Below are 24,704 nucleotides of genomic sequence, written 5' to 3' on the forward strand. Positions count from 1 at the left end.
TTCCAAAGAAGGGACAAAATCATATTGCGACAAATCACTACTACATTTGCTTCTTCTTTTTTTCTTGTTATCTGACTCATTTTTTGTTTGGAGACCAATAATCTTTCTTGAAGTGTCTATTCTCCCAACAATGTCAAAACCTTAACCTTACTCCACATTTGGATTTGGCCTTCTTAGATCTCTCATGTTTTATTGGGCTCTTTCTTCTTTCTTTGTCTTCCCCTCTTCTCAATGAAGTATTACCTGATGTGCCACATATGTCTTTTAGTCACATTTCATCAATAGCACCAACAATGTTATCAAATTTTAAAGTATTTGAACCCATAACCAAATTATTCCAACTTTCTGGCAATTACAACAAAATCAAGAAAGCCTTGTCTCATTATCAAAAGTGCATTTTACCAAAAATAACTAAAAAGTAACCATGCTAACCATTCAATTGGTCAACTGCATATCCACCTTCTGGTGTCTTCATATAAATAAACGCTTCATAATAAATGCATTATTGGAAGCTAAAGGATTTTCATTTAGTTTGTCTAATGTCAACATTAAATCTATTGTTCTTTATTTTCTATATTGAAAGTCATCAATGATGTTAGGCATAATTGTATTATCAATCCTAATGCCTCTAATGAGAACCCTCCAGTATGGACTTGCTATAGTTGTCACCATCTTTTCTTCTTCCCACAATGGTAAGTAAAATATCCTTCTAATATAGATAATCCTCCATTTGTATCTTCCACAACTAGTAATTTTGGTCACTGAACTTCTCACTCTTAATTCTCCTTTTTCCATGGCTCCCACTTGAATCTAAAAATTCATGTCAAAATACTAAAACATAAACACCTATAATACCAATTATTAGAGTTTAAGCAGACTATAGTAACAAACAAGATTAAATGTAGTATAGAATTAACGAGGCTATAAGAAAAATTCACAATAACACAGATTTAGAATGGTTCACCTAATGTGGGCTACATCCAAGAGAAACAATTTTCCTTTTTAGTATTATCTAGTGAAAGATCATATTACAATCTAGTGATCATTCACATTACATGGCTACTTATTCATTAGACCCTGTTGACAATATACATGCCAAAACAATATGATTCCTTTACTAATAACGTACATTTTTGTCTTCAAGGATGTGCCTTGATTCCTTGGTTGAAGGCATTACCCCTAGCATTCCCCACTAATGGGATAATAATCCCCCCTCCTAGAACCCCACAACAGGGGTTCCATCCACCCTTGCACTTTCTCATTAATTGATTTGTGAGGAAAACGTGGCTAAAAATGTCACCAAAATTTAAGCCCAACAAAATTGATTAAGTGTCACATACCAACAGATATATCTTCATTGTTGTGTACCATGTACTTATGAGACATTCATAATATTGGTATGTAGTTGAGATGTACTTATTGGTGTGCCTCCCCATTGTACTACTTATGTTATATAATGTAAGTAGTATTAAATAAATGGAAGTCATATACAATGTAATTAGCATCCAACAAGATTTACATTATATATAACTTCCATCATTTTTTTGTCAACTTCCTTATTGTACTACTTGATGGAAGTCATAAATTTTGACTTCCTTATTGTACTACTTCATGGAAGTCGTATATTTTGATAGAAGTTGCATATTTTAAATTATTAATCAAAATAAACTTTCAGCATTTTTCATAAACTTTCTTAGTGCACTACATATTGGAAGTTATTGGTGTCTCCTTTATAGACTCCATGTTCTCTAATCTCGTCAAATAACTTTGCAACTAGATCATAGTCTATGTCAGAATGGCCTAGGCCTCGAGCAATACAATCCCATATGGCACTTAAGATTTTATCTTTTAGATATGATTGATTAAATGTTCCTTTAATCTCTCTGTATCTTCACTTTCTTTTTGATATGTTGCTATCCCAAATTTCACACCCAGATAATACCACTAAAATTGCTAGCATCCCAAAAAGGACACTCGTATAGTACCACTAAAATTGCTACCATCGCAAAGAGGGTTTTTTAAGTTTTCTAGTACCTTGGATCATCTCCTTTGCATCTAATTTCTAGCAAGTAGAAGGCTACTCTATATTATTCTAGAGTTCTCGATTCCTCCATAATTTGCTTAACATACCAAAGTTTTCTTAAAGTCAACAAAGTAATAGAAGACCTCAACTCATTGTTCACCACAAGCATTCTCAATCAAAGTCACTAAGAGTAAGGGAATGGTCAAAGGTAGAATATTTTAGTATAAAGCCTACTTGATCATTTGCCCTCTTCCCCTCCTTTCTAGCCCAAATATTGGTCTATTTTTTATAAGCTCCTAAAAAGTTAGGAAAAAGAGGATTGATCATTATAGTGTACAATTTGCAGGTTTGATGATATCTTCACTTGTGGACAAAGGGAGCCCATTTTGAATTTGTTCCCATTAAATATTCTTTTGATGTGCGATGTGAGGTCTCATCCTTTACCCACTGCAAGGTTTTCAATTCCTTTAATGTCTTTCGAAGAAGATAGGTTAGCCCTTGAATTGATTATCAAGGGGATGTAATTAACTTGATCTTACATAGTTGTTTGGTCCACTTCAACCATTGAAGTGAAGATATATAATACTGTAGAATCTTTTAGCCTTGAGCTCAATTGACCTTTCACCCTTCCTCTTGCTTTTAGCCAAATAGTGATTCATTTTTCTATCATGTTCCTTAAAATTTAAAAAAAAGGATTGGAACATTATATTGTGGTAGTTTGCAGGGTTGAAGAAATCGAACTTCTGAACAAAGGGATGACTCTATTCGTCTAATTTGTCGGTGACCCATTTTGAATTACCCCCTGCAAATATTCTTTTAATGTGGGATGTGAGAACTTACAAGCCCCATAAAAGTATTTTTCTTGTAGACCATGTTTGTCATGTGCTTTACCCACTGCAAGGTTTTTAATTCCTCTTTTAACATCTTCCGATGAGGAGTTTAACCATTGAATTTAATTAACAAAGGGGATGTCGTTATCTTACTCTCTTACGCAATTGCTTTGTATACTCCAACCACCGAAGATACGTGATATCGTTCTCTTTATTTGTGTTTTTCTGCTACAGTTCTTTCCAAACGCCTCTTGAGTGGTGTCCACCCAGCAAAATCAACTCTTCACTAATTGTTTCGTTCTTCCTACTTTACCATTTTCCCTATTATTACCTCATATTTTAATCATTCTATTTGCAATTTTGCAATATTCAACAAACCAGAGGTTTGTCAGAAAACTGTGTTGCTTATTTAGACCTATATCTTTTGGATGAATCGAAGTCTCCATGGGTAATTGAGCACAGTTTGAAGTGCTCTCCTGGTTTTCTGTTCATACTAGCCATCGTGTCGGTTCCCATTTCGTTCAGCTGTTTTTCAAACATTTGCTAAAAGTTTGTTGGTTTTCATGCGTCAAAAGAATTGTGTTAAGTAGCCTATTTATTTTCAATTTGTTGATTGCCGTTTTGCATACTTATCTTTACTTCATATCACAGGTTCTAATCTGATTTGGCTTAGTCCTCCCCTTCTAAATCTATTACTCTTGGCAAATTAAAAAACTGAGCTGCAAATGCTCCTCGCGTTACAGAATTCGGAGCAACTGAATTTGTCAAACTAAAAAACCGCTCTCGAGAGCAATCTACTCCGTCTAAAATTCCTTTAATCTCTTCCTCGACTCAAGATTACGTTCGCCCATTAAATGATGAAAGCCCTGCTCAATACTTCGCTCTTTGAAGCTGAGCTCTATTCAGCGCTCTAACTACTAATGTGCGCGGTGGAAACTGTAACAGGAATATTGTTCACCTGTCATCTTGCTCTCTCATTCTCAGTTGCACATTATATTGATGATGCTCAAACATCTTTATCCCACCAAGAAGAAATTGAATTGAACCATACGCATGCTAATGTTACAATTTTGGCCATAAATTGTACAAAACAACTGGCCATGGGCAAGATCTTGGGAGACTGTCAATAAGTACACATTTTTCCCAGAACGTTGGAGCCCACAATCTTGCGTTCAATTAATCGTATCACCCATATGCCTACACAGAGGAAAACGGATCTCAAACATTTTCATTATATACGAAAATATTTATAAATTTTTTGGAAGTTTGTAAACTTAAGACCTCCGAAAGATGCCCATATTGTTGCACAATCTAACATATACGGTCAAGACCATTATAACGATAGATACAATAATATTATACTAATTTAATCAAAAACAGCAGGTTTATAAAAATGCCAAAAGCTTGATATTATCTAAATTGACTACACAAAGTTGGCAAAAGGATTTCAACCTGATAGCCCGTCAAGTTCTTACTGATTTGTTTGTTAAATAATTATTCCATTATAACAAAAACGAATAAATACCGTATGATAAATGTAGCTACCGTTAAATAATTACAAAAATATCAAATGAAATCATCATTAACTAAATTATGAAAAAATTCATCTAAAATTGAAAATAAGTCTTTTCGCTTCATGTATAGGTGAATTAAGGAATGATAATTGTTTCCTCGGTCTCTCGTGCATATCATTGTCTAAAATCTAACAATATTGAATGACAAGAATTGTTTCTGTGACTTGGTCTCTTACACAAGAAATTCATGACAGTGAATTGGTTTCATAATTGATTTTATCTAGAACACTCTGCATCATGAAAGAGAAAATGGACCCATAAAAAACTCAAGATAATTAGTTGAGCATCACTAGCTGCTTGGACGACCATATATGTGCTGTAAAAATTATTGTTGGAAAATTAATTACAAATTTCAAGCATTTACTATTCCCAAAGTGATTTTTATACGATAGCGGTTTGACTACATTCCGTATTTGCCAAGAAAGTATCACTTCGTACATTTCATAAAAGATATTCTTTAATACAGCTTAAAGAATGGATAATTTAACCTACCTACCAAGCAAGCTACAGCAACAATAGAAAAAGATTCTGGTAAAGATTTACATGTTTAGCTTAAATGGCAGTTTTTCCAAAGAAATCAAACTGCATTTATTCGACTGGGTACACGGCAGCAATCTTAAAGCAATCACTCAATTATTAGATCTAAAATCTCAGACTGTTCTAACAGAGCAGTCCCATACTCTGATCCAATCTTACCAGCCATGCCAAAGCATGTTGCATAGTTAGGCAACTCATGCAACTATAGTTGCATCTCTCCGGTACGTTGAGTACTTTAATTTGGATGTTAAATCATATACACAGCTTGAACTTGCAAACCCTCATATTGAGTGACTTATACAATGGCAACCATACTTCTTAACGTGTGTAGCAGCTTTGCTTCCTATATTTTGACAGAGCCTTTTCTAACAAACAGAACTGCTTGCCCAATTTTTCAGAGGCCTTTCGCATTTTTATATTCTAATATGCAGAGTCATATGTGACAGCTTCATTTATCTATGGCCACACACACTCCAAAGTGGATATTTTCAAATTCAAGCTTGATTTTGTGAGCCTCTATCCCGCTGTTGTTCCATTTCACCAGCAGTTTCAGTTGCTGTTTCGCTTGAATCATTGATTTCATGCTTGCAGAGAGGACAAGTTGCATTAATTTTTAGCCATTTATCAACACAATCTACATGAAAATGGTGTAAGCATGGAAGTTCCCTCAGCTCTGCACCGTCCTTGTATTTGCCAAGGCAAATGCAACAAATCTGTTTTTAAGGGAAAACAAAATATTGAAATTAGCACCCAGACACAACATTACCTTACTAAGAGCCCCACAAAAAGAATTTTTTGAGGTAAGAACAACACAAACCGCATCTTCTGCTGAAACAGCTCTTTCATTTTCTGTGCCAGCTGCTACAACCCCACCCATGCATGAACTCTCTGAGTCAGATTCACTGTCATCTTTTGGAACAGGTTTTTCACTTCTGCCTTTTCCTTTAAACTTGTATGTTGGCAAGGAATTAATGGCTTCCGATGAAGCACCCTTTGTGTGGGTCTGATCCTCTCGAAATCCAAGAAGAGATATGATGCAAGGAAGGCAACAGCATATTGTTGCACATAAAATGAAAGGCATGGCATAAGCTATACAGCTGAATGTAAGGAATACAATGCATAACCTGCAATAAAGAGCCAACATTTTGGATGAAGTTTCACCCACTTTTTGGAGTATTTATTATGACAACATTGTACACATCTAATCATAAACGAGAAAAATAATGAAAAAGCTACAATGACAAGAACAATACAAATATGTAGTTCAGATGTGTGAAATATACTGAACAAGCTAAAATGAATAGATATTATAGAATGCATAAGTAACAAGGCTATGTCCAAACCTGTACAAATTTGGAGCCTCACTTGAAGATGAATGCCCTCCAAATATCCAAACATTGCCAACAACAAACCAAATGGCAAAGAAGCAGTCTAAAGCCATCTTGAACCTTTCAACAAGTATGTGAATTCTGCACATCACAAGAAGAATCAAGACATCTTTAATGTTGATACAGATCTTCATAAACCAGAACACTAAGCCAAAAAACAACAAATATGTGCTTCCCCAGAAATGAAACTTCAAGAATTTCGTGGATATAGAGACAGGCCCATTTTAAGGAGATAAGCCTAGTTCAAAGTCTTAAACAATGTGCATAATCCATGAATCAACTTTCTTTAATGGCTATGAATGTGTAGGCTTCTTACACTTATTTGTGTTTCTCAGAATAAAATTAAATTAAATCTAGATATGTAATATCTTCTGGTTATGAAATCTAGTAAGGTAGATCCCAGTTTGCATATCATAGCTTTCATTAGGGGCAACTTGCAAAAGATATATGCCCTCACAAATTATATTTATAACAGTCATAGTTTAAACAGCTCAAGTAAACTAAAATATTTAACCCTCACGGCAGATAAATTACGAATCAAGAAAAACCAATCCAACATATTGTGTACTCTAAGAATGGTGTCCCATGAAACATGAGCTTAACATATCATGCAACAGATGCTTAAACGAATCATGGAAGTTGGTGAAATCTAACCTTCCACCTACACTAGCAATGAACAGAAAAATGTAAATTAAATTTACTTTTTGTTTGATCCTCACCATCAAGAATAGTGCCTATTCATTCCACTAAAAAGCTCAAAACATATGTTTTGGAGGGAGTAATCAAACCTAATCTACCACCTACACTAGCAATGAACAGACGAATGTAATTTAAATTATTATTTGTTTGATCCTCACCTGCATGAACCAGCAATAGAACTGAAGATGTACATAAGCACAAACTACAGACAATAGACACCATATGGTAGGCTTTCTTAGAAATCCATCTCCAATCATTAAATCCCATTTGTGTTGAAGACACACATAAATCCTTTGCAACACTGATGCCAACTAATCCATAACTCATTCAAACCAAAAAATGTGGTCCACAACTTTGTAGCACAAAAATCCCATAACAAAATTCTCTCAGCCAAGGAGATATCTAGTCTCAAATGATTATAATGTCATTCGGTGTCCAATATCGAGCAACTAAGCTTCTTGCCTCTCTTGTGGAAAGATCATCTTTGGTTTTGTAAGTGATTTTAGGAGATTGCATCCATTGTCAACTCTAATAATGAATCCATAGAAAACAAAATACATGCACATAAGCATGGCGATGGAAGATAGGCCAGCACAAAAAATTGCATTGGCTTCAGTTTGGACATCTGCCTCTTGCAGGCACAAGAAGAAATTAGGACATTTCCAATAGCACAGGCCGAAGCCATACAGAACATGGCAAAGCACAAGCAAGACACACGAACAAATTCATGCAAGGGAAAACAAGACAAGAACAGAAACACTTACCACAAATGCAGAAACAAGAATGCACAGGGGATTAAAAATTGTTTTGTGGCCTTAACATGCATGGACAACTAGGAAAAATTGCACTTAATAAGCAGTTGCAAATACTTTTCTAGATAATTAGTGGAGGTCAAACACTGCAGGGAATTTTATGGCCTTGCCAAAGGGAAAAGAAAAATTCACGTTTGCCCCAATAAAATATCATATACTCACATAAGTTACCTCTGCTTGACATGGTGATGCATTCATTTCTCAGTCACAACATGAGAAACCTTGCATAACAGAAACAAAAACACAAATGCAGAAACAAGAATACATGGGATTAAACTTTGTTTGCAGCCTTAACATGCATGGACAAGCAGGGAAAAGCGCAGTGGATAAGGAGCTGCACTAAGTCACAAGATTTGGCAAATTTCATCCATGAAGTTCGAATTTCAGCGAATTTTTGCCCTTTCTGAACTTCTTCCAAATTTTATGATACTTAATATAATATTTATTATTTTATTTTAATATAAAGTTTACTTATTTAGTTTAATTATTTAGCAATGCCAAACAATTTTGACAGTTTTGTGGATATATTACTTATATTTAAAAATATACAACTTTATATAGGTAAAAATTTAATGTTGATTTTTTGTCAAAATTTTTACCTTAGCCGAATTTTGTCCAAATTTTATGCTTGACGAACTCGAATTCGAATTCGAACCTTGTCACTTAGGAGCTGCACATCTAGAGATTTGGCTGAGGTCAAACGCTACAGGGAACCTTATGGCCCAAGGCCAGAGCAAAAAGGGAAATTCATGTTGGCCCCAATAAAATATTACATACTTGCACAAGTTGCCCCTTCTTGACATACTGATGTATTCATTACTTGGCAAAAACATGAGAAACCTCATACCCACTGGCACAAACATGACATTGCTAAAGAGGCAAGGGCAAAACTGACCTTAAGCCTCCAAGCAACCACACAGCCCAAAGCATAGTGAACATGAAGCATGACTAATCACATTGCCATAATCACCTTCAATATTCAAGGAAACAGCATATGACTCATGAATATCTAGATAGCTATCTTGACCAAGGACGCAGGAAAAAAACCATCATAAACCAATCTCACAATATCAATTTGGTGATTTGCCCCTTCAAGTGAGTGTTAAAAGCCTCAAGTTCACTAGGTCAAGAAAAGCACCTGATTGAACACTTGTTCTGCACATGAAGTTCCACACACATCAAACTAAAATATTTCAAAGCTTAATCATGCCCTCAAGATGACCATATCAAGCACCAAACTGCTTGTCAACACTACGCAAAAATGATATACTTCAATTTTCATACACGCATCTAGGTCCCAAACAAAAGTTTCTTACTCAGATGCAACACTACCGTCTTCAACAATGAAGAAATTCACCTTCAACAGAGAGAAAAGCCTCGTATTTGAGATGTATATTGTTTTCTAAAGGACTCAGAACTTGGCTTCAGCATGCTTACAAAGATTGACATTTTATCATTCACATCATTAGATGGGAAATTTAGAAAACATAAACTCTCCTCAGTGCGAGCGAAGGGTTGTCCAACCCGCAGAGCCAGGAAAGCTATCTCCAATGAATAAGATGTTGCGGTAAAATTTACCACTGATGCAACCACCTCATTTGACCTCTTCCTTGCGCCTCTTCCTTTCTATTATCTTCTCCTCATAGCAAGAAAGTAGGGCATTCTTGTCTTATCACTACTTCCTGCTCCTACAGAGCTAGACATCTAAGCCAGCAATTTGAACCGGGATGTATCTCAATCAATTAATACCTCCTCTCATATTAAATCCAGAATAATTGTAGGTCACGGCACCCTTGACCCTAGTTGATGTGCCATACTTCCGTGAAAGGTCTCTTCCATCAACTCCTTCCATTGTAAACTTTAGACATAGAAAAGAGATAAATTTTCAACATGACAGAAGGATTTTCATTCTTTTGAATTTGGAATTTCGAATAAGAAAGGGGGAAAATGAAACAAAAAGAAAAACAAGCACCACTCCAAATGCACTTGAATAGGTAACAAATCCTTCAAATTGCACTCCAACTCAATCAACAATCAGTTCATGCAATTGAGATTGTAATTGCTCAAGGCGAAATGATAAAAAAATGAGGATAATGAAAAAAAATCTGTGGCTAACTTGCACACATAAACTCACCAAGTTACTAATGAAAAACTAACGAGTGTGGTGCATAGCTCCTTGCACAAGTCTGCTGCAAGTTAGTTATTCAACCTGCAAAAAATCTCACAAATCAGACAAGAAATCACCATGTCTCCAACCTATGGTGTGCATGCTAACTATTTGTTCATTAACAAAACTATGTAACACACATCCTATAACAAAATGACTAAGCAACTTGCAGCAGTCTTGTGCATGGGCTTTACACACACACACACAAATTTGTACGTATGTATGTACATATATTCAAGCACGTACATAAATGTGTATGGATGGGTGGTATGCATACATGCATCTACATAAACATATGTAAACATAGATTCTATGGTAATAACAATAATCATCATGGGACAAGCATATTTATATGTATTTATATATGCATAAAAATAGATTCTATGGTAATGTAACTTTTCATTATAGGACAAACATATATATGCACACGTGTAGATATGATATAGATATACAAACAGGATATATGCACAAAATGCAATTAAGCATTCATGTACCTTTGCCTACCATTCACTCGCTTTAATAGGAATTCAATTGACAAATAGATGTTTACAAATGGTGAACTTACAAGGTCTGCAACCATGAATGACGAGACCCTAGGCACTAATCAGAATATTCATTTGATTACCCTCCAGGCTCTTAGAAATGCCATTTTTTTTTTTGGCAAAACAATTGCAACATTAATTCCTTCAAAAGTTATCTTATGGTGACAACTTATTTTAAAGTAGCTCACAAATGTCATGGTACAGAGATATTAACATTCTATTCAAACTAATAATATTCTTTCCATTTTTTCCCAGACTGAACAAGACCAATTTCATCTGACTAAAAAGTTCAATCTCAACCAATACTTGCCCTAATTTGGCAGAACCTGTTGTCTATGTGTTTTCCACAAACGCCTAAAATTTCAACCCAGCAACAGATCTAGACAGGGTACCAAAGTCTGTAAAATCTGTATGATCTCCAAATTCCATATGCATGTACATTGGTAATAAATATCATTTAATAATCTGATTCATAAACCTCCATTTTGATAATAAAATGTAAAAGGCAGCCACACCATAAACATGACATACATTTCATCTAGAGAAGACTCAAATAGGTAAACAACTCTAGGAAGTGTATACACATTATTCGCTGTGATGGTATCAATACATGAAGATTGCTAATTTTAATGATCTTATTGGGACTATAATCAATTCTTAGGATCACCTCTATTCTCTACTCAACTCTATACAATTCTCTATCTTCTCTTATTCCTTTCTGTTTTTCTTACCAAGGAAAATGACTATTAGCATTGTTTGTCTTAGCAATCTGGAAAATGATTATTTGCCATGCTGGTGTCAATACATGAAGATTGCCAATTTTAATGATCTTATCGGGACTATAATCAATTATTATGATCACCTCTATTCTCCACTCAACTCTCCTAGAACCCTTTTCTCTCCTCTTTACCTTGGCAATCTGGAAAATTTGGACTATATTTTGGCATTCAACTTCCCTATCTTCTCTTATTCCTTTTTGTTTTCCTTACCAAGAAAAAGGGCTATTAACTTTGTTTGCCTTGGCAATCTGGAAAATGAGCTACAGCCAACTGACAATCTTTTAGCATTCAACTTCCATATCTTCTCTTATTTGTTTTTGTTTTTCTTACCAAGGAAGATGACTATTAACTTAAAAATGGTAAATGAAAAACCTTTCCATCTGCCCACCCTTAGAATGCAAGATTGTGTTGTAAGATGCAAAATGTGCTCTTCCTACACTTACCACAAAAAAAGAGATAATGTGCAACATTTCAACTAGCCACATAATTACAAGAAAACAAACACAAGAAACATATCATAACAAAATGGCTTAGATAGAGAAATCCCATTTGAGAGTAAAACCCCATGCTCCAAAGCAACTCAATATATTATTTAGAAATCAAAAGTTGCAATTGTAATGTTCCCTTTTTAATATAGCCTTAAATCTTGCTCGCTATACTCGTAGAATATAGAATTATTGCAGATTATATATATTTTCCAGACAACAGTTGTGATTTAGACAGATCTGATTTAATATTGCTTCAACTAATTGCTGCTCTTTGGATACACACTTCTGCTCCTTAATTTGATCTTCCTTGATCGAAGCCTTGTGGTACGAGAGAATGATAATTGGTAAGGTCCCCATGGATTATCCTTTATACATTTTGTTGAGGGGCAGGTCACCATCTTTCATATGAAAGGACACTACTTTTCATTGTTACCTTTGAGAATAATGTTATTACCCAAATAAATCTCCCCTTTTTAACCCTTCCTCAAATGAAACCTTCTGCCCTCCATATCCTCCAATGTGAGGGAGGAGCGCACCTCTAAATAATTGATCACAAACTTTCATAATTACCACTTTTCGAAAACAACCCTTCATCATTACTGCCCCTTTGAAAGAGTCAGCTCATTATCTTCTTCAATTAATGCTTCCTTAAGTCCTTTTCTCTATTCTTTCTTACTTCCTATCCTCATCCCAAATGAAGTTCTCTTCTCCTCTTCCTTTTATATCTCATGTTTGAGGGAGTCAAAACTTCTCATCCCATCCCTTATGATCATTCATGGAACTTAACTAAAATTTTAATTATATCAAATTTATTTTCGTTCGTTTTTTAATTATTTTTTATAAGTAAATTTCATTTCAACAAGGGGGCATTACAACAATGCACTTGTAACATCTAAGCCTTTATAGAAGTATCACCAACCAAAGATCTAGAGTGTTTCTACTAGCATAACAATACCTAAAAATTTCACTATCAAAACATCCATCTCAAGTGCAAAATAAATAGGACGCAATACACAAAACCATTAAATGATAATCATAAAATTGTGAAGCACCCACATGGGGCAGCCTAACCCAAAAGGCAAAAATTGTATATTCCTTCCACCTGCTATAAGCATCATAATCCACTTGCCAACTTGGACAAAGTAGTTTGACTATATTATCTGTATTCAACAATGCCTTATAACAAGTCATTATATATGTCACGTCTATTGGTCTTGTTTTTGCCTCATGTTTTTATGAGTATGCCACTCTGATTTTTCTTGGTTTTTATAAGCAACTTAGGGTTTGATTCCTTTTAAAATTGTTAACCCTGAGAAAAACCCTAGCTGGTATCTTGCATGTTGTGCCCTAAGTAAGCCCTATTACAATAATAGATAAGACGTCTATTATTAGTTAATGGTTATCTTGTAAATATCTTTAGCTTTAGTTTGCTTTCGGGTCTCTGTTATTAATAAGCAAGTATTTACCAATTACCTTGTAATATGGTATCAGAGCTAAATACTTAAATTTTTTTAGAAAAATTTATAATTTCTTCTTGAAATTATTTGTTTAAATTTTTCCAAAACTATTTCAGCTAATTTCTCCAAAACCCACCTAGGGTTTTTCTGCTTGGAGAAATTCCCGAATTACGAGTCTGCAAATCGCGTGGAAATCGTGGCCATTTTTTGGAGACTCGCGTTTTTGGGGTGGAAATCTGCATGTTTCTATATCAAATCTTCATGCTCTTAGCCGTCTCAGTCTGTCATCGTGCTCTGGGAAGCAGATTCGACCATTTTTCATCAAGAAATCTTAAGTTTTTTCAAGCTTTTTTCAGCTAGGGCCGTTTTTTTTCGAAACCCTAATTTTTGGGGTCGAAAAAAATTTTTGTTTGCAGATTCTTGGTGGGTTTTTCGAGAGCTCAACTGGGTTGTCGTCCGTTTTTTCTGGGTGCCTCAATTTTTGTGCCTCGATTTTCAAGCCAGCGGATTCAAAAAACGACAGCAGATTCCTTCTAGGTTTTTCGAGCTCTCTTTTGGGTCATTCTCTGATTTTTTTGGGTCTTCCGTATTTTTGCCTCGAAGAACGTGCCTTCACAGATTTTCACAATTTTTCATTGAAAAACGTGCCATGGCATCTCTGACAAATATTCTGCTCGAGCATAATTCCAAATTCAATGGTCGCAATTATGGAACCTGGAAGCAGCGCATCATCGCAATCTTCGAATATCGAAACACCGATCAACTTGTTCTGGGTGTTAAGCAGCGTCCGACTTCTCCGGGTCCTGATCAAGATACATGGGATCTGAACAATCGAGAGGCAGTAATGCTTCTCAAACTCTCCGTAGCTGATGACCAGCTTTCTCAGATTCCATCTGGCAAGACAGCGGCCGAAATCTGGACACATCTAAAAGGTCTTCATGAGATTTCCGACAAGAGCAGAGCCTTCTTTCTGAAAAACACTCTGTTTTCTATTGTCATGGATGAGCGCACCTCGCTCCAGGAACACCTGAATCGGATTCAAGAAATCCGTGATCAGTTACTTGCCATCGGTCGCAAGATGGAGGAAGAGGATATTGTGGTAATCACTCTTCGGAGTTTACCAAATTCCTATGAGCATTTTATCGAGACTCTCAACATCACATCTACTGGTGTTGATCTAAAGTTCACTGATCTCTGCACCCTGCTACTTCAGCAAGATCGGTGGAAACAACAGTTCGATAGCAGCTCCAGTTCCACCTCCACTGAGCAAGCCTTTGCTGCGAAATCCTTTCAGAAGGATAAGGGCAAGTTTCAGCAACCATCTCAGCAGAAGTCTTCTGCTCCAACATCCGATGGTACCAAAAAGAAGAACATTCAATGCAACTATTGCCACAAGTATGGTCACATGAAGGTTGCATGTCGGAAACGCTTAGCTGCCCAGTCTAAGCAATCAGGTTCGCAACCCAAAGCGAACAATGCAGAGCACACTGAGCAGGTGGAATCTGCCTTTTATGCCTTCATGGCTAAAAGACCTGCAGATCATGTACAGTCATCTGCCTGGTACATTGATTCAGGTGCCTCTCGACATTTCACTCATCGCAGAGACTGGTTTACTGACTACCAGCCTTATTCAGATTCTGTTATCTTTGGTGGTGGAGAAGAGTACACGGTTGTTGGTAAAGGCAACATTCAAATTCAGTCTATTGGGAGGAAGCTCATATTCCTTGATGTGTACTACGTTCCAGGGATGGAACTAAATCTACTCTCGGTCAGTCAGTTGCTGCGACATTCTCCACACTTGGCAGTCACCTTCAGTTCACATCAGTGCACCATCACTGATCGGGCGACTAAGTCTACTATTGCAGTTGGTCTTGAGGATCATGGTCTTTTCAGACTTATTGATTCTGGTGATTCTCAAGACTTAGCTATGGCTGCTCGGCGATCTTCCATCAGCTCACTTTGGCATCAGCGATATGGGCACTTAAATGTGCATTATCTCTCACAACTTGCTCGAGATGAGCTTGTTCTTGGTTTGCCAGAGATTCAAACCCAACACCTTGGAGTTTGTGACGCATGTCAAGCTGGGAAGCAACATCGCACACCTTTCCCCAGTGGCGATTCTTGGTGAGCTTCTCAAGTACTTCAGCTTGTTCATGCTGATATCTGCGGCCCTATGGCCACTCCTTCTGTTCTTGGGTACAGGTATTTTTTGTTGTTTGTAGATGATTTCAGTAGAAAAATGTGGGTGTATTTCCTTAAAAAGAAATCCGATGCATTTATTTTATTTCAGAAGTTTAAACCCTTAGTTCAAAAAGAGTCTGGGAAATCTATTATTACTCTTAGATCAGACAATGGGGGGGAATTTTGTTCTAATGTTTTCTCCAGCTTCTTGGATACACATGGCATCCAACGCCAGTTCACCACACCCCACACGCCACAACAGAACAGTGTAGTTGAACGTCGGAACAGGACAATCACCGAGATGGCTCGTTCCATGCTCGAACACAGACATGTTCCGAAGCATTTTTTGGCAGAAGCAGTTAACACTGCAGTTTATCTGTTGAACCGGTCACCCACAGTGGCGGTCAAAGGTAAAACTCCGGAAGAGGCCTGGTCAGGTCGCAAGCCCAGAATCAGTCACCTGAAGGTTTTTGGCTCTCTTGCTTTTGTTTGGATCCCTGATGCTTCACGCACCAAGTTGGATGCCAAGAGTCAAAAACTGATGCTTGCTGGATATAGCAGTCTTCACAAAGCCTACCGCCTTATTGATGTTGAGACATCTCGTCTCATATACAGCCGCGATGTAGTCTTTGATGAGCAGCGAGGACCATTCATGCCTGTTTCTCCTGTTCCTAATCTAGCAGACCAACCTATGCAGGTTCATGATTTGGGAGTTCGGCTTCCATTAGGTCCACCTGATGGGAGGGCTCCAATAGCTCCTACAGCTCCAGTCCTGCCAGTGATACCTGTACAGCCACCTCCGGCTTCTCCTGCAGGATCACCTCGTTTTGAAGATGCTTCACCTGAGTTTGATCCAGATTCTTCTGATTAGGATCCTGCTGATCAAGCATCTCCTAGTACTACTGTTGATCATTCTCCTCTCCGGCCTAAGTGGTGGGCTAAGACACTTGCTGATCTTCATGATGATGAGCTCATTGATGGGAGAACTACTCGGAAAAAGAGCAAAACTATAGATTCTGTTAACTTTGCTCTTATGGCCAACATTCACAGTGTGTTTGAACCTCAAACATATTCCGAGGCTAAAGGAATTCCAGAGTGGGAACAGGCCATGCAATCTGAACACCAAAGCCTGCTGAAGAACAACACTTGGGTCTTTTCTGATCTTCCCCCAGGGAAGAAACCCATTAGCTGCAAATGGGTCTACAAAATCAAATACAAATCAGATGGTACTTTGGATAAGTACAAAGCTCGTTTAGTGGCAAAGGGCTTTTCTCAGCGTCAGGGCATTGATTATGAAGAGACCTTTGCTCCTACTGCAAAGATGAGCACCATCAGATTAGTCCTAGCCATGGCAGCACAGTTTGGCTGGAAGGTCCATCAGATGGACGTAAAGAGTGCTTTCCTGAATGGTGATCTCCATGAAGAGGTCTACATGACGCAACCTCCTGGTTTCAAAGTTGTTGGTAAAGACCATCAGGTTCTCAGATTGGTAAAAGCTCTCTATGGTTTGAAGCAGGCCCCTCGGGCATGGTACATCAAGATTGATACGTACCTCAGTGATCAAGGCTTCAAGAGGAGTTCTTCAGACTCAAATCTGTACATCAAGACTACTGACAGTGACATCATCCTTCTGATTGTCTATGTGGATGATCTTATCATCACTGGCAGTTCGGCATCTTTGATTCAGGGAATCAAACAACACTTATGCCAGTCTTTTGATATGACTGACCTTGGGCTCATGCATTATTGCTTAGGTGTTGAAGTTTGGCAACAGTCTTCTGGTATATTCATCTCTCAATCCAAATATGCCAGAGCTTTGTTAGACAAATTTTGAATGCAGGATTGCAAACCTGCATCTACACCTATGGAGAAAGGTCTCAAGTTATCAGCCAAGTCTGATTCTCCTTCCGTTGATGATACTACGTATAGGCAACTAGTAGGCAGCCTCATCTACCTATCTGCTAGTAGGCCTGATATCAACTTCGCAGTCAGCTATATTTCACGCTTTATGACAGCTCCTAAGGCTGATCATTGGATGGCAGCAAAGCGTGTGCTTCGTTATGTGAAAGGCACTTCTGATTATGGACTTCTGTATTCTCGGAGTTCTAATCCTAAACTCAGTGGGTTCACAGATTCAGATTGGGCAGGCTCTGTTGATGATAAAAAGTCAACATCTGGATATGTGTTCAGTTTGGGATCCGGTGCAGTCACATGGACCAGCAAGAAGCAGCAGGCAGTTTCTCTCTCTTCTACAGAGGCTGAATATAGAGGGACTGTTAAGGCAGGATGTGAAGCTGTCTGGCTTCGTCGGATGCTTGGGGATATGCAGATGTCACCAGCAGGACCGACTACTCTATTTGTTGATAACGAAGGCGTTATCAAGTTAGCACGAAATCCAGTCTTCCATGAACGAACCAAGCATGTGGATGTTCATTGTCATTACATACGACAGCTGGTTGAAGACGGGACTATAGATCTGCAGTATGTTCCTACCTCAGATCAGATTGCAGACATTCTCACCAAGCCTCTTGGTCCTGATAAGTTTGTCAAATTCAAAGGACAGCTTGGTGTGTTAGATAGATTAACCATTAAGGGAGGGTATTACAATAATAGATAAGACGTCTATTATTAGTTAATGGTTATCTTGTAAATATCTTTAGCTTTAGTTTGCTTTCGGATCTCTGTTATTAATAAGCAAGTATTTACCAATTACCTTGTAATAAGCCCTTTAGGTCGTATGCCTTTACTTTGGAGATTGAACGAGAAAAACATTTTTGAAATATTATATATTTCTCGGGTGCCTTATAAAAGTTTTTCATTTTGTTTCACTTTTCCCCAAAAAAAACCTCAGCATCAGATCTTTTTAAGATCTACTGTGGTCGTCTTGTCACTATGGAAACCTGCAATCACTTTATCTCATGCGACATGGCGACCTCCTATGAAGGGAAAACACGGTAGGCCAAAACTGAAAATTGGTGCCAAAATTTATGCCTGTCATTAATGAACCATGTTAACACAACAGAATGTTAGATGCGTCAGAAGAGCAGTAAATTAAGACATAATGAGATCATGTGTTATTTTCAGGATTCGGATTTTTCAAGAATTACGGTGGTCACTATGTCGTTATAGGAATGTGTAAGAGTTTCGCCGGTCGCGACATGGCGACCTTCGAAGAAAGTGAAAAACACGACGAGGCCAACATTGAAAACGGGCGCTGTAAAGTTTCTTTGTCATTTACTAAGCGGTGTCATCATTACGAAACATTAGAAGGTGCATTAAATAAGGTATCCTAATAAGAACATGCTTTTTCATGAGGCCGGATTTTGTTGAAATATACGGTGGTTGCTATGTCACCACCGGAAGTTGCAAGATTTTCGCCAATAGCGACATGACAATCTCTCGTGAATTAAAAAACACGGTGGGACTTGATTTCAAGAAACAACACCAAAAGGGTTACCTGTTATAAATGACTATGCCAGCGTGTCAAGGTGGTCTGATGTCACATGCTACGTAGATCTACACTCATAAAAGGATACATGTTGATTAAAGTCATCAAATTGAAGACGCATCAACGGTAGGCGCCATGTCGCTATGGAAACTTGCTCAATGTTTAGTGCATGCAACATGGCGACCAAAGGAAAAATAGGACCCACCACAGTTGCATTAAAACCCTCGTGAAATACACATCGTCAGATCAGAGATATATCAACAATGGTCGCTATGTCACATGCAGAAGTTGCTTGATGTTTATGCATAGCAACATAGCGAGAGTATGACACGTGTCTGCGAGCGCCAATGGGTCCAAAATAAGTTGCCAGCAATGGAAGGAAAAGCTTATGTGGAAAAACTTGATTGGTTTGACTGCCAACCTAGCAAATCGAAAATGAGTCACTTGTGCTTTTATTCCTAGATCGTCAGATTTTTTTAGAATCAACGGTGTGTTTTCAAAATTAAAAGGTAGTGCCACCCTGTTTCTCCTTATAGTTCATTTATGAAAATTGAAGGCTCCCCATGTGAACCAGAACCAGAGATACATTGCAAGATTTCGCCATTTTTTCTCTACGCAGACGAATTTCAGAATTACAGAGAACAAAGAGCAAGCTGAAGAATTGTTCCTTGCACATTTGAAATTGCAAAAGATTTTCAGTATCCACCATTTGTTGCAAAATTTCAAGAAGGATAACTAAAGAGCCAGGTAAGCATCTGAATCCGTTAGACAATGAAGAGTTCCGGTATTTCTATGTCACTGGTAAACATGCCTCCCAGGAAAGTTTTCTCAAGAAAGGTAGATTATGCGAGTAGGAACATACATGATGACCACCTTGAATTATTGCCTGAATGTACAACCGAGTCTGCCCAAATGAAAACACTAATTTGTGTAAACCCTAGGCTCAAGATTGTCGATGGCATATATGATAGAGTGAATTGGGTTAGGGATGCTACCACTACTAAAATAGGGCTCAATCTTTTAAGAAGTGGTTCTCAGAAAGACAATTGTTTGCTCCCCATCGAAATATTTGAAATTTTGATTTGGGAAAACTTGTGGTCCCTAGTGTTTTTATGGATTCTGACCTACTCATGGCCATTGGCCAAAATTATGACCTAGCTGCCAAGATAGTGAGAAGAATGGATGGGGAATGCCTGTTAAGAATAAATCCTAAAGAAATTCAAGAAGTTTTTGGTCTAGAACCATTTTCAAATTATCATGTAACCATTGACTTGCTAGGATTGGCAAAAGAATACTTATCAAAGGATAAGATCAGGCAGGGTGCATTGAGGGCACACATAGGTTCAATTGGAAATTTGCCAGTAGTCACAGCATCTACTAAAGAGCACTTTAAAAAGGAATTTTTCACTTCTAGGGCCATAGAAATATATATGACTCTGTGTAGGGTTTTTGGTGAGGATGAGGAAAATTTTGTGCCAATAAAATTTATGTATATGTTGATTCAGATTTCCTCTTTTGGTGTTGATATTATTTTTTATTTTGCATCCTATATAGCAGAGGAAATTTATATAGGGTTAGTTGGAATCGCGAAGAGTAAGGTGGAGAAAACTTTTGGCCATCATTCATTGTTAAGGCACATGTTCCTTTTTAAAGGGGTTACATATTTCGAAAAGAAGATGGTTTTAAACCGAAAGTATGAAAAAGAAGATCTGCCAGTCCAGTTGTGGAGTGACATGAACTAGGATGCAGGGGAGGCTAGTTTTGTCAAGTTTGATAGGTACTTTGCATCTAGGTTAAGATGCCTCATATTAAGGGACAATCCCAGAATCCCCAAGGCACTGATGGATTTTATCAAACCCATGGATGATCCTTCTTTGACAAAATTGGCCTCCCCTGCATCCCAGGTCATGTCCGCACTCCACAACTGGATTGGCAGATCTTCTTCTTCATACTTTCAGTTTAAAACCATCTCCTTTTCGAAATATGTAACCCCTTTAAAAAGGAACATGTGCATTAATTGTGAATAATGGCCAAAAGTTTTTTCCACCTTACCCTTCGCGATTCCAACTAACCTTATCTAAGAAGGATAAGATCAGGCAAGGTGCACTAAGGGCACACATAGGTTCAATTGGAAATTTGCCAGTAGTCACAGCATCTACTAAAGAGCACTTTAAAAAGGAATTTTTCACTTCTAGGGCCATAGAAATATATATGACTCTATGTAGGGTTTTTGGTGAGGATGAGGAAAATTTTGTGCCAATAAAATTCATAAAATTCATGTATATGTTGATTCAAATTTCCTCTTTTGGTGTTGATATTATTTTTTATTTTGCATCCTATATAGCGGAGGAAATTCATATAGGGTTAGTTGGAATCGCGAAGAGTACGGTGGAAAAAACTTTTGGCCATTATTCATTGTTAATGCACATGTTCCCTTTTAAAGGGGTTACATATTTTGAAAAGGAAACGGTTTTAAACTGAAAGTATGAAGAAGAAGATCGGCCAATCCAATTGTGGAGTGCAAACATGACCTAGGATGCAGGGGAGGCCAGTTTTGTCAGGTTTGATAAGTACTTTGCATCTAGGTTAAGATGCCTCATATTAAGGGACAATCCCAGAATCCCCAAGGCACTGATGGATTTTATCAAACCCATGGATAATCCTTCAAATTTGAAAGAATCACATAATTGGGCAGATATCATACCATACCCTGTTTCAACCATTTTTAAGGTTTATGGTTTCCAAAGGACTCCCCATGTACTGCCCTACCAGGTGCCTTTGAAGGTAGGGATAGCTGAGATGTTGTGGCAGCTAGGAGGATTGGAGGAAGCACAATTGGCTAGAAGAAACAGAGACTCAATTTTCCCAACTTGTACTGTGGCCCGTCATTTCATAATCACAAAGGGTGGTTGGTTGTTCTTGTATAAATTCCTAGACCAGTACAAGATGGTTGTGTCTCATCCAAATTTTTGTGATACTGAAGGATTTTTTGATGTGTTCAGAAAAAGGGCCAAGGTGGGTGCAAAAGACCACCAATTCTATTTCCCTGAAGACATAATAAGGAATGAGTTCTCTCTACAAGAGCAAGAGATCAAAAAGGAAAAATGGAGGGTGTACTCTAGGGTTTTAGAATTTATTCATTGTTTTGATAATAATTTAAGCCTCTATAAGATGTAAAAACAAAGGCAAACAGATTAAATAAACTCATGACTACTTTTTCTGAAATCATAGAAGTCATGAATGAGAAGAAGTTATTCTTTATTAATTCTTTTCCTGAGAAGGCCAAAGAGGTCATGAGGAGGTTATCTTTTACTCCTACAATAGGGTTAGGGCAGTTAGTTGTTCAAAGAAGACCTGGCTACAATATAATTGAAAATAAAAGGGCCACTGCAGATAAGGGAAAACAGATTATGGGTTCAACCAATGTAGTTCTTGAGGAAAGACCTAATGAGCCCTCACCCAAAAGGCAGAAAATAATAAAGGAACAAACACCTCAGATAGAGGAATATTCACCTACTCAGTCCCCACTATAAATAGGAGATGAACAGCTCACTAGGGAGCAAGTTGAACAATTGGGATCCCAAAGGGGAGCGTTCATTACTCAAGCAGAGTTAGAAGAGGGAAATCCTCAGGAACCTCCAATGCCAAGCCTTGAATTAACAGTGGCAAACTACAGAGGAAGAGAATTGGACTCTGTAATGGAACAAGCCAACCATGAATTCATCTCTGATGATAATTTTGTCAAATACAGAGCTTTCTACCAATTTGCTTGGAGAACAAACACGGGAATGTTTGAAGAAAGATGCAATAAGTTGAAAACAGAGCACCCAGAAATGGAGGAGGCAGATGTTCAAAATCAAATAAAGGAAGAAATGATGCAAGAATTCAAGAGCTTGACCCCTGAAGAAGGGAGACAAATGATAAAAGCATCTGGTGTTTTGCTGCTACCCAATTGGGATATTGCAGATGCTTTGGTTTTTAACTCTATTGTAGATAAAATGAGTATAGAGGATCAAGGGAAGAAAGGTGCCAAATTTAGTGAGGACCAGGCTACATTGGTCATTTGGTCAGTAAGGAAAGGATCTAGGACTGGCTCTTCCCAACCTGATGATGTTGGGTTGATAGGCAACCTAATTGTGAAAAGAGTTGAAGAAACTACGAGTGTTGAAGCTGCACATCTGGGTGTTGGATCAGCCCACTTTACCTTGGCCACAACTCTAAGAGATGAAAGGGAAAGGTTAGAGTTACAAGACAAGTATGAGAAAGTTCTGGATGCATACAATAAAGAAGTTCAAAAAAGGATTGAACTTGAAAATAAAGTTATGGGACAATCCACTAGGCCAAGAATCACCTACCCTCATCCACCAGTGGCACCTTTTAAATCCACTCCCCTCATTGAGATCCCAGACACACCACAGAGGCCACAGTATTATACTACAGAAGATTTTGAAGAAGAAAAGAGCAAATTGTGGGCATTACATGTGGAACTGAATGTACAATATGAAGATAAGCTAAGAAAGGCCCTCATGTATTTAATTGATAAAATTGATTGGCCCTCATTTTATGAGCAACTAACAAAGGCAGTAAATATATGGTATGAAATAAAGGCAAATGATGAAGCCTTGAAACCAATTGTCAACAAGTGGAGTAAGAGGTGAAAAGAGGTCACCTTTTTGTGTTTTTCTATCATTAATTTATCACATGATCATATAGAAAAGACTTATGATGTTGCCAATGATCTTTCCGAATTTGATGATAAAAGAGTTGGGCTACAAAGGAGAATTCTCAATTATCTGGACAAGTACAAGAGTGTTAAATTTGATTTGTTCCCACATGCTTTAAATAAAAAGAATAAATTGAAAAATAAGGAGGAATGGGCCCAAGAATTAAATGACCTATTTTGTCTAAGGATGAATAGAGTCATAAATGAAAAAGGAAAAGTCATAAATGAAAAAGGAAATGCATGTTGGGCAGCTACTACAGAACAAATTGTAAAAGTTCAGTTATTCTTTGATTCTTTAAGACATGATTTTGTTAAAATTGACAAAATTGTTGAATATGTGATTAAGAAACAACATGATATTCTACAATCTAATTGGCCAGATGACACACTTTTTGAAAAGTGGATGGCAGATATCGCTCATGGTGAGCAGTTAGAAGATGTTGAAACTGATGATGATGAGGAAATGGAACAAGATGAGGTACAGATAACTAACACATCAGCAAGAGATCAAAAAGAAGAAGAGGACAAAGGTGAGCAACCAATTGTAGTTGCTAGCACAGAAATCCAAATTGATGACTTGGCAGAAGATAAAATAGACATAACTGTAGTCTTATCAGTTCATGATGATATACATGGAGAGCCTCGAGTGGAAGTCAATCTACAACAAGCAAAGCCAGATATGTCACTATTAATCCCATTGGCTACAACCTCCGAGGAGCAACAACAATAATAAGGCCAATCATCAAAATTTTCACAAAGAAAATGCAACAAAAGGTGTAACAGAAAATGGTCCCACCAAAAGATGTTATGATGTAAAGTTTTTCTTGTTGCACATTTCTTTGTCTCTTACGATAGTAGCATTATAAATATTTTTCTGTCTCAAGGTCAGCTGTCAGTTCCTCTATGCCTGAAGCTTGTTGCATCTCACACTATATAAGTGAGATTCCAAGGCTAGAGGAAGGGTCCGAGTCATTTACAATTTTAGTATTATTCAGTATTGTTCGGTCCAATTTCTTGATGCAAACTTTATGATGTTTTCTCTGCAAATATCTAAGA

General features: G+C 37.4%; 1 protein-coding gene across 1 annotated transcript in view; it reads right to left on the reverse strand.

The window, feature by feature from the left end:
- Positions 1–4,839: 4,839 nt before the first annotated feature.
- Positions 4,840–24,704, reverse strand: part of LOC149553374 (E3 ubiquitin-protein ligase At1g12760-like) — a 41,109-nt gene continuing 21,244 nt past the window's right edge. The window contains exons 2-4 of the mRNA XM_089788840.1: positions 6,308–6,433; positions 5,782–6,088; positions 4,840–5,677 (exon numbers count right to left, since the gene is read on the reverse strand). Of these exons, the coding sequence (XP_089644966.1) occupies positions 5,459–5,677; positions 5,782–6,088; positions 6,308–6,433 (652 nt within the window). The 3' untranslated portion in view covers positions 4,840–5,458. The remainder of the gene's footprint in view (positions 5,678–5,781; positions 6,089–6,307; positions 6,434–24,704) is intronic.

The sequence above is a fragment of the Cupressus sempervirens genome, chromosome 6 (genome assembly GCF_028749045.1).
Source record: "Cupressus sempervirens isolate cs-2001-9-10 chromosome 6, ASM2874904v1, whole genome shotgun sequence".
NCBI lineage: Eukaryota > Viridiplantae > Streptophyta > Pinopsida > Cupressales > Cupressaceae > Cupressus > Cupressus sempervirens.